At 38.2% G+C, this 10,910-nt stretch overlaps 1 protein-coding gene across 2 annotated transcripts; it reads right to left on the reverse strand.

The window, feature by feature from the left end:
- Positions 1-2,989: 2,989 nt before the first annotated feature.
- On the reverse strand, positions 2,990-8,213 carry wdr73 (WD repeat domain 73). Of its 2 annotated transcripts, none has more exons than XM_004078461.5 (8): positions 8,062-8,213; positions 7,695-7,762; positions 7,422-7,507; positions 7,249-7,337; positions 6,964-7,031; positions 5,723-5,887; positions 5,270-5,623; positions 2,990-5,165 (listed from the first exon to the last, which is right to left on the reverse strand). In XM_004078461.5, the coding sequence occupies exons 1-8, from the start codon at positions 8,118-8,120 to the stop codon at positions 4,885-4,887; spliced, it is 1,170 nt and encodes a 389-aa protein (XP_004078509.1). In that variant the 5' UTR covers positions 8,121-8,213; the 3' UTR covers positions 2,990-4,884. The 2 variants fall into 2 exon arrangements, with proteins under 2 accessions (XP_004078509.1, XP_011484013.1); XM_011485711.4 differs by having other exon boundaries at positions 6,964-7,035; positions 8,062-8,194.
- Between the last annotated feature and the right edge of the window lie 2,697 nt (positions 8,214-10,910).

Below are 10,910 nucleotides of genomic sequence, written 5' to 3' on the forward strand. Positions count from 1 at the left end.
TTTTAACATGTTTTTGTAGCATTTTTCTGGTGATGGAGGACATATATTTAAAAAAATTACGCAATTACATTTCTGCAAATCATTTTTAAGAACCGAGAGCACAGCCAGAATTCATACAGAAGGCAGATTTCCTATTGTTGAAAAAGTAAGGATTTTCACTGCGCCATTTCTGGTTGAGACGCACCAGAAAACGGTAAAACTTCTTTTTTTTCACTGCTTAGATTACTACCTACTTCTACATTTGTTGCATTGATGTGATGGTACTTGGTATTGTGTCTTTTATTTTGAAAGAAATTCATGTGAACCTCTGTCAAAATGTATAAACCACTTCATGTTAAGAAAAAAGGCTATTTTTTTGTTTATATTTAATTTTTGACAATAATGAATAGTTAATTCATATTCCTCATATAATTACAATAATATAAATCCAAATAAGTGTTTTAGTTTTCTAAAGGGTGAAAACTTTATGGCTCCTATTGGGTTGTAGTTGTAGTCTATCAGAGTTTTCTGACCGGACAAAGTCCAAGTCATGCTTTACTGTTTTTACTCCTTCAGAGATCAACAATATTTTAAAAAAATGGCACAAGAGGATACTTTTTATTTGGATATGTGGGAATTTTAGAAAAGCTGCAGTCACACCTGGCAGTCTTTATAGAGGTGATGTTGGTTCAGTGTTATGGAAGACATGATGGTATTTTTGAAGCTCACGTTAAGTGCAGCAGCTGACTTCTCTCTGTAGGCAATATTTCCCACCAATGGCATCATAATGTTATGGCACAACTCTTGATTGTTTTCTGAACAAATTTTAACAAAAAGGTGCAAACAGAAAAACCAGATTAGCATGACTGATTGCTGAGCAACTGATTGATCATTCAACAGCTGCTTTGAGAGATTTAGTGACATCTAGTGGCACAAATGGAAAACTTTTACAAAAAAAATCATGTTCAACCCATTGGTCCCTCGTGTTGGTTCACAAAAAAATGCAAAAAGTTTGTTATAGGAGATGCTGGATATTCTGCATTGTGGTGGTCACAAATGTAGGCAGAGGTTATAGGTTTAGATGCATTTATGAATATTGTATGGCAATAGATTCTAAATCTTTTATAAAATGGGAGGAGGAAAATTCCAATCCAATCTTGTTTAAGAAAAAAAACAAGATGCTTTTACTTTTTTTTATTTTACTTTTTCAATAAGGATAAAAAAAATCAGGTTCTTTTCTTATTTGAAAACATTAGAAAACATATCTGATTTTATGATCTTGTGATTGAATTTCAAAATGCTTCTTTTAGGAAAACATTTCCCTTCATAGGTTCCTGAACATCAGTGTGTTTGACTATTTTATGAAACCTGACTCCTGTCTCCATGCAAACAAACATTCAGCTTTAATTAAACACTCCAATGGAACGTGGCCCTCGCGAGCCTCACAGCTGAGCTTTTTGTCTTCCCTGCCCACATCTCCTCTAAATGAAGGTTAATAGAACAGACTCAACTTTGATGAACCAGACTGATGAAAACAGGGCCCTTGTCATGAATTTTGAAGGACAAGTTCAGTCCAGGTATCTTTCCACTTAGCAGCACTTCGACCTCGTTTGGCCCCGTGACAGGAGCCAGGAGGAGAGAGCAGACATCATTGATTGGACACCGCATCCAGATGGACACACACACCGCCACTAGTTAGAGCACGAGCCAAACCTCCATAACCGTATGAAGCCATACAGTTAGAGCATGGCACAAAGCTGGGCGTGGAACCAGGTGTTTGCAGACAGCCACGCCCCTGCTGCTGGGTCAGCAATGCATGCTGCTTGACACCCATAGCTCCATACAACTCTGATCCAACCCTTCAATCATTTTTTTAACAACTTTTAATAAATGTAATGTTTTTTCAAAGCATGTTTTTGCCACTTACTTCTTCATCAACCAAATCAGAGTGGCCAGCGGAGAAAAAACACTGGCTTCATCCAGAGTTTGGATTAAATGTGTTGTTGAGCAAATGTGCTGAAAGTGAATGAGGCGCATCAGACTCTGCATAGACATCAGAGGACACAAGCTGTGGCTGCATGATAAGATTAAACGGTAAAAGGGGGGAAAAAATGATTTAATTAAAATTAAGGTTTTTGGAAATGCAAAAAAAAGCTAAATATTTTCAATATTTGAGGAGGCGAGAAAAAAATTAATTACATTCTTGGCTGTGGAAAATTTGGAAAGTATAAACGATGTTTGTGAACTCATCGATCGGTTTAGTAATAAACTCCATGCAGTTAGGAAATTTAGTGGGAAAACTGAAATTTTCTTTTATAATTTACAGCTCAATATTTATTTTAAAAATATTGATTAAAAATATGTGTAGCCCTATTTCAATAAAATTAAACAAAGAAATCAATGAAATCTAATGTAAGGATCTATGCTAAAACTAAAGCCTTAAAGTAAAGGGTATTTTTACCAAAAAGAATCCAATGTCAAGTTTTTTTTCTAGTTTTTTTTACCCTAAACCTATTGCACACATCACAAATTATGACTAATGAAAAATAAAAATCACCCTTTCTTTTCTTAACTGTTGCTTGAAATGAAAATCTAGTAAAACTGGATGATTATTTCCCTAAAATAAGCATGGAATCATTGTCCTAATTTCTCAATGCTAACTGAAAAGATTAAGGGGAAGATTATTTTGATTGTTAAAAACAACAATGATCATAATGAAGTGTTAATATTGGCAAACAAAACAAAATTCTATGTATTTTAAATTTCTTCATAGATGGCATTTTTTTCTAAACTCCCAAGAAGATGTGAACTTATACAATGTTTTTTATGAAGAGATCAAGCATCTGGGACATATATAAAAAAATAAATAAAATAAAAAAAACACCTCCGAAGGTGGTAGAGAATGAGAGGGCAAAGATCCTGTGGGACTTCCAGATCCAGACTGATAGGATGGTAATGGCGAACCAACCAGACATTGTAGTGGTGGATAAAGAACAGAGGAAAGCCGGTATGGTGGAATAAACTTAAAAGTTTATTAACGGAGACTCCACAACAATCATTTCTTTCCGTCTTCAGTACTTTCAAAGATGAGACATTACTAAACATCTTTGTTACTTTAAATTATTAACAATAACTTTTCTTTTTATAGAGAAACCAAACAGGACTTTTGAGCTGCAGTGTGTGCAGAAGGCTATAAAAAGAAACCACTCCAAGCAGATGACGCGTCAGACTATAACATCAGATTATGCAACGAGGAGTACACTGCTTGATTCTCCAAGACTAAAACAGTTTGACACTGTTTAGATGATCCTGTCTGCTCTGCAGAACTTCCTCCACTTCATTTTTGGACAAGCATCAGCAACTGTAGGAAATCTAACCCACACACAATCAGCTGTGTGATGCCGCTCTGTTGCTCAAGTCTTGCCTTTTTTAAAACTATTTTTCTAAATCAAGCTGCAAAAATATTCCCCCTCTGATCTGAAAGCAGAATTATTCTGATAAAAACGTTGCTGAGAAATTTTCAAAGCTCCTTTCAGAAATTTCTGAAAGTTGTTACTAGATTTGTATTTTTGTAAAAATGCTTTCAATGCTTAAGGTTTAATGTAGACAAAGTATATTTGTCTGGAAGTGGATGCATCAGAATGGAACGGAGCTCGTGGCCCACTAATTGTAGCTTTTACGCAACTACAAACTTTTTCAAACTGCATCTTTTTGTGTGCTCCTGATTCACAACAGTTTTATTTGAAATTCCCAAACACAGTTGTATTCTTAATTTTCTTTATATACATCCTTCCTCATGAGGAAAACGATACAAGAACATGTTAGAAACACCAAAAGACAATTTTCATTTACTTTAACGTGTTTATCAAAATTAAGGTCTGAGTTATTAAAAAAAATCTTCCTTAAAAAGTTTCTTTCCTTTTAATCTGGTTGTGAAAACCCCTTTTTCTTGTTTCTTTTTTTAAATGTCGGTCCCCTAAAAAAGTGAGTGGTTTGCACCGTTTGCTCATTCTTATCTTATATTTCTCCTCTAAAAACAGTTGCAGAACGGTTCCGGCTGCTTAGAACTGAAACTTCACCTTCATTACCGAGTTCAGTTTAAATCCTATTTATCTGTAATATATCAGAGTTCACTGTTACATAGTGAACAAACTGTGCCTTGGATGGACACATGTCCTCTTATTCTGTGGTAAACCATTCACTGCTGTGAACTGAAGGTGACATAAGGTCACGGTCATGACATGATGTTACTATATTTTCTCAGCTGGAATTATTCCTGTTGTTTCAATGAAGGGACAGTTTTCCTAATGTAGGTTAGTCATTCTACAGACGCACAACTGTCCGCCCTTTTTCAGGGCTTTCGACTCGGGTGGATTGATTAAAAAAAAAAAAAAAAAATTTAAGTATAACCATCATCGCCTCCCTTCATTCAGAGTGGTTGAATAAGAATTCCATCCTTCACTGAGCTGTCCTTTTTGGCCGTATAAACCAAGGACAAAAACATCCAGTTGCTCAGTAAAACAAAATCCAGGTGCAAAAAGTATTTTACTAACTCAAGTCTGAAAAATGTGTTTCCATAGATGGGTTTTAAGTGTTTCATATTAAGAAACTAAAGTTTTTTGACTAAATATGAGGTAAAAAAAAAAACATACACACTCAAAATAATTTGGATGGGGAATAATTTGAAGTAAAATGATATTTTCTGACTCATAATTATTTTATTTATTAGACACCGCAGCTGATGCTGTACGGGTAACAGCTGAGTCATGAGTTTTCAAGAAGGTCAATTGTGGCAGTTTTAACGAGTCCCTGTGGACCAGTCACACTCCCTTGTTGAAATGAAATATTTATCATTCAATACTCCATCCGTGTGTCTGAGGTGATTCATGCTGTCCAACCTCCAGTTTATTTCTGGTCCTGCAATATACTGGGTTCTGATTTGGATTCTGCTCTTTTAGAATCCGGTTCCACCCAGTCCCAGACGTGGACTGAGCCGTCTGAAGCGGTGGACAGCAGCGTCTGCGGGCGCTCAGGGTGCCAGACGTGGGCGGTGATGCAGACAGGGTCGCAGCCGTCAGCCTGCTTACACGAGACTTCGTGACCACGATGCTGAAAAAGCGGTTGAACTCGCCGCAACTCTATCCTCCAGTCACGCGTGTCATAGATGTCCACAACTCCACTGAAGCCTGAGTTTAGTGCAGAAACAGTAGAAGCATCGCTTTAAAGTAGCGGCTAGTCACATCTGTATTTCTGTGGAAGTCTAAAAGCTCGGCTTCCTGTCGAGGCTGACCTGACGCGGAGATGTAGTTCCTCCTCGGAGCCCAGGACACCGTGACGTTGTCCGAGCTGCAGTGGATGTCCAGCTGAGCCTGACACACGGCTTCTCCCAGCTTCCTCAGGTCTGAAACCACGGCGTGTCCAGAGGAAGACAGCCTGACAACCCTGCAGCTCGCCTGCTGAGGGTCTGCAGTGGCGTCTGTCCACCAGACGGCGGACTGACCTGAAGATGCAGGCGGAGGTGACATCTGAGGAGCGGCGGACACTCGGGTGTCAGCCATGTAAATTCTCCCGTTGGAGCATCCGGCGAGGAAAACCGCATCACTCGTGAACTGTAAGGAGTTCAGAGGATCTGAAGTGTCGGTCTCTGTTTAAGGGAAAAATGGAAGGGAAAAATCAGTTTGATTTTCTACAAACCTTGATGCATGAATGTATTTTGTTTACATTCCAGTTTCCACAGTTTGACCTAATTTATAAAGGGATTGTCCTGAAGTCAGCTGAGTCAGCTGGACACTGCCGCTCTCTGCTCCATGAAGGACTTGAGGCGATGAAGACGGTGAAGCTGCAATCCTGCTTCCACACTGTTGGGCGCTTTCCCTCCCTTTGACAGTTCCTGTTCTTCTGATCACGTCTGCAGATGGAAGAAGAGACGCAGCAGACAGCCAATCACCGTCGGAGAAGGAACTAAACTCAAACTTTCAGACACAGATTTTAACGTCTTAAAAGAACGGTAATGCGGCCCGGACGTTGACGCATTTCGCACATGCAACCGGTACGGTTTGGATACCCTCACCTGCCTTTCTCTGCAACTCTGATCAAATTTGTTGAAGAATGGAGAAAAGCATGTATAATGGATGTAATGCCTCAGCGCCCCCCCAAGGGAGGCACGCCCCACAGTTTGAGAACATACAAAGTTAATGATCCTTTATTTAATTTATTTCTACTTTGTATAAAAAGGATCATTCACTTTATTCCTTTTTTTCTTTGCCAGGATTCTTTCTCAAATATTTCCCAGACAACAGATCTCAATACGACTGGCTGAGAGATCCGTTTCACGCAGCAGCAGCTGCTGGTTTGAGCTCTGCTGAGGAGGATCAGTTCATTGAAATCACGTCAGACTCCCCCCTGAGGATGAGGTTTACAGCACAGATACTCCCTGAGTTCTGGCTGGGTGTGGAGAGGGAGCATCCACTCATGGGGCAGAAGACTTTGGGCGTTCTGCTTCCATTCTACGTCCTATCTTTGTGAGATCGACTTTTCTGCTGTTGCCACTTGGAAAATAAAGAACAGAGCTAGGCTCAATATTGAGCAGGACTCGAGAGTCGAAGTAAGAAAACCTGCAACCTCGTCTTGAAAAGATTTGTGGCACAAAGCAGGCACATTGAAGCCATTAACACAAGTTTTTGCACATAGGTTCAATGTTATTGTTCTTCAAAGTAATTAATCCTTCATTTAATTTGTTTATATTCTCTAGCAGCAGGAATGTTTAAGATTTTGATATGGTATTAAAGTTTAATATATCTGGCTTATTTTGTCAGAGTTTTTCTCAGGGAAGGAGGGGAAATGAAGATTTTTCCTCCTCCAAAGGAGGATGAGTACGTCAGTGGCAGTATTGGAAATGTTTAACCCTTTTAAGTTTAATGAGAAACTAAATTTTTAAACTTTTAAATTCACGCTACAAGAGAGAATATTTAACATAAATCTCACCACTGTCATCTCCTCCAAGGTCCCACACCTGCAGGTCAGTCCCCTGTCCATCATTGGTCACAATCAGTCTGCCTCAAAAGAAAGAAGTAGTCACCTTTATTAATTCAACTCCTCATGAAGTTTGTTTGGTGTGAGGAAAGTCACACATTCAGAGTCTGATTCAAAACTCCAAACTAGTTCAATGCTAGTTTTTCCAGAAATCAAAAACCCATTTCAGAAAACAGTTCAGGTTTGAGCAGGAGGAAGAAAAACTGACTGTCTGAGAAGACAGATGTTTGAGCTCACCTGGATGCTGGGATATGTCTGAGGCAGCCAACTGGCCCGTCTGAGAAACCACCATGGAGAAGTTTGAAATCCCGCTCTGCACAGAGACCCTGAACTCAGCAAATGGGACAAAAGTTCAGAGACAGCTGGAAACGGCGCTTCACTATAAAAGCTTTTGTCTTCTTCACTGTTACCTTGTTTTCTTCTGCAAAAAGCTTGAGTGGTAATCGAAGCTCCAAGAGCTGGTTTTTGGAGGAACCGTATCCCGCCACGCAAACGGCTGAAACGAACGGAGAGAAGAAGAAAAAAGAGCCAGACCAGCCTGTGAGCAGTGAAAGTCCTTTAACTTTGTCAATGCTGTAAAACATAATTTAGATTTTTTTAAAATACTCATTGTTGCAGCAAAAAGTAATATTTTAAGTAGAAAATGCTTTTTTGCATAAACGCACTCCCTGTTTTCCACTCACTTTTCCCAGATGTCCACTCGATGACCTGGGTGGGATGCTCCAGCTGATAAACATGGAGATCTTTGTACCTGCAGGAAGGAAACACAGACATCTGTAGATACATCATCAGCCCTGCAGGAAAATGTGCGAGTGTGTGTCTACAGTTCAGACATTGCTCCCCATTTGATGTTTTTGGAATATGCTTCAATCCCATTTTTAAATCTACACTTTAACACATTTTATGGAGACTGTGAGTCAAAGATACTTGTTTCAAGGTCTGTTTGTTTCAAATCCTCTCTAGGATTTTAGAAAAAATATTTTCATGGATTTTATTTTATGAAACGACTTTTAAACATGATGACAGAATGCAGATGGGAAGTTTGCTCACGCTGTCAAGGATTCTATAAACCATTCATCCAAAACATCCTCAAACTCCGAGGCTTCCATCTCTCCGCTGCAGGAAAATCCGCGCTTCCGGAGTCTGTCTGCGGCTTTCACTCTTCTGTGAACTCGATACTGACACCTGCTGGCAAGGAGGGTTACTGCATCCACGTTGCAAACCTAAAGGATTTTTTTTTTCATTTTCCAAACACAATACAGTAATCAAAATGTCTTCGAACAAATCAATGTGTTAACAAATGTTAACAATATGTTGTTACAAAGTAGTCAATCCAACATAAAACAATGAAATGAAATAAAAAAGGATAATTAAAATAAAAATAAAAAATAAGAGACTGCTAAATAAAAATACTAAAATAAACATGTTTGTAAACTTCTTATCAATAAGGATACCCCCCTCCCCAATGAAAATCATATTTTGATTTTAATTAAGATATTCTAATTTGATGAAAATAAATGTATTGGAATTGATCTAATAACCAGCAAAAATTCTTTCTGAGGCACTGTGATGTTGTATTGACTTAGGAAATGATTCTATGAAAGCCTAAAATCAAGTTCTTATCTCACTTTTTTTTAGATTTAAATTATTCAGGTGAGTATTCAAAATTAAAAACTGGGTATTCTTTATCAGATAATGACATCTAATTGGGAGAAATCTAATCAATATATATTTCAGTAATTGTATTTATTGTGATTCTCAACCTCAAATTTAGTCAATCTTTAGATTTTGGATAACCCAGCTTTAAATTAATAATATTTCTGACAAGTTTAATAGTTTAATAGTCCAATGTTTAATTCTTAGTGGGCCGGGCAATTTTTTTTCTACTTTACAATTTTCTCAATTAATTTATCTTTAAAATGATCTCTTGTTGCAATGCTTTTAAGTACAACCCCAGCTTCTCTTTTCGCAAATACATTTTTGATTATGTCACACAATAATCTAATTTCTCTGCTGCAGAAATCACAACCAATTTTAGATCAAACAGTTTTATATAATAATAATAATAATGGATTGGATTTATCTGTGCTTTTCAAGTCACTCAAAGCGCTTTCATACTCTATATGTTTTATGACAAAACATGTAGAGTGTATAAATCTACAAACAAAGCAAAAATAGGGTGAAAACATAGTGGAAAATGTAAAAATAAAAAATAAAAAAAGGCGTAGATCCATGAAGTGTATCCAAAGTTTATCCAAAGGATATCACAATAATGTGTCACAACAGCCGATGTGATTGTCCAATTCACCGGTGAGTTCAGAGACTGGGGTTCAACGTCTTTTATCTGTCTTTGAGGAGGGAACACCTGGGCTCATTGTCCCTCCTCAGAAAGGAAACATCAGTTTCGACAGGAGTTTTTGAGTTTTAAGTATACCAGTCACTGTTGCTGCTCCTTATGGACCAGTGACAGTTTCCTGCCCACGCCGCGCCGCAATCCATCGCCACAGCTGTTATTTTCCTTTTCTTCCTCCTCCTCTTCAGCAGCTCTGTCATTCTCCTCTTCCTGGATTCTGACAGATGAGAAACGGAGTCAGGTTTGCTGAGGCCGTCTAAAACCCAGCAGTTCCGGTTCAGGCAAGACTTTCAGCTGCATGTATGGTAACCTGAGGCTCCAGAGCCTCACAGCTCTCTTATCCCTCTATTGTGGCTCTTTGGAATTGAAGAAAAATAATAACCATTTGAATAAATAATAGGTTAATTTGTGAAGTTATCTTCTGTTGCTCTTCAAATGAAACGTTCAATTATATTCCATTCATTAATTATTTTTTCTTTCATGTTTATTGGATTCTGGACCAATGTTTTCATGTTTTTACTCAAAAGTAAAAGGAGAAAAAGAATGATGGCACGAGTCATTATGATAGAGTAAGGTAGGTAATGTACCTGCATCTAAAGTGGAAGAAAAATGTCTCCATCCATTAAAACTTCCTATTTTAATAATAGAGTGTTTGAAAGTTTTCTAAAAATATGTTAAGTTTTTAAAAAAACTGTCTTTTTTTAGGCTTCGTCTCTAAATAAACCTGTGTCTCTGTGTTTCATGTCTATGTGAAAACGGTTTTACTTTTGAAAATAATGATGCTGCCGCCCGTTAGGTCTGACAGTGAAGTTCAGGCAGCATTGACTGATGGGAGGACAAACAAGTCCGGCACACAGAACGCCAATCTGCAGTGGAAATGACACCAGTCATGCACAGAGCATGCACATGAATGCTAATGGTGGTAAATAGAGCCTCTCCTAATGAGGTGACGCACATCACCACACTGCTGCTGTGCGCACATCCACACAACAGGGTAGTAGGGTGCAGACTATGAACCACGGCAGCTTATTTCTGTTATGATGAAATGACAGTTTCTCTCTAGGAGTAAACCAAGTGAATACAGATTCACCGGTGAGTCCATTTGTTGCATCACATTTTATTATGACTGCATTCCTATTTGACATTTCTTGTGAGCGCCCACTATTACGGGCTAAGCTTAAGAATATTCACATATGCAAAACTCACCTGACAAAAGCTCTACTCATTTCTACAAACTCTCCGTACAGCACAAAATCTGAATGGATCCCGCCACTTGAAAATAGATCTACTGCTTCCACCTTTTGTTAAAAGCCCTTCAGGATTTACCAGAAGGGCCACAAAGTTGACACTCACAGAAAGAAACCAGAACACAGCCTCCACATGATTTATTACATGTCACAGAACTGTCGTTTTTTTAGAATAAAAAGTTCTGATATTTTTCATTAAATCTGATCTGTTCTCGTTAGGACAGAGAAGTATGGTTCACAACATTATTCACAAAGTCTCTAAACAGTTTAGTAACAGTCAGAAGTTTCAATAAAACTGA

Source organism: Oryzias latipes, chromosome 16 (assembly GCF_053564925.1).
Source record: "Oryzias latipes strain Hd-rR chromosome 16, Olatipes_Hd-rR_3.1".
NCBI classification, from domain to species: Eukaryota; Metazoa; Chordata; class Actinopteri; order Beloniformes; family Adrianichthyidae; genus Oryzias; species Oryzias latipes.

Excerpts from the sequence above, each read along its gene's own strand:
- wdr73 (XM_004078461.5), bottom strand. The coding sequence starts at position 8,120 with ATGGAAGCCTCGGAGTTTGAGGATGTTTTGGATGAATGGTTTATAGAA. Across the intron at positions 7,763-8,061 it reads TTTATAGAATCCTTGACAGC|GTACAAAGATCTCCATGTTT; the intron begins GTGAGCAAACTT and ends TCCTTCCTGCAG. Across the intron at positions 7,032-7,248 it reads AGACATATCCCAGCATCCAG|ACTGATTGTGACCAATGATG; the intron begins GTGAGCTCAAAC and ends CTTTTGAGGCAG.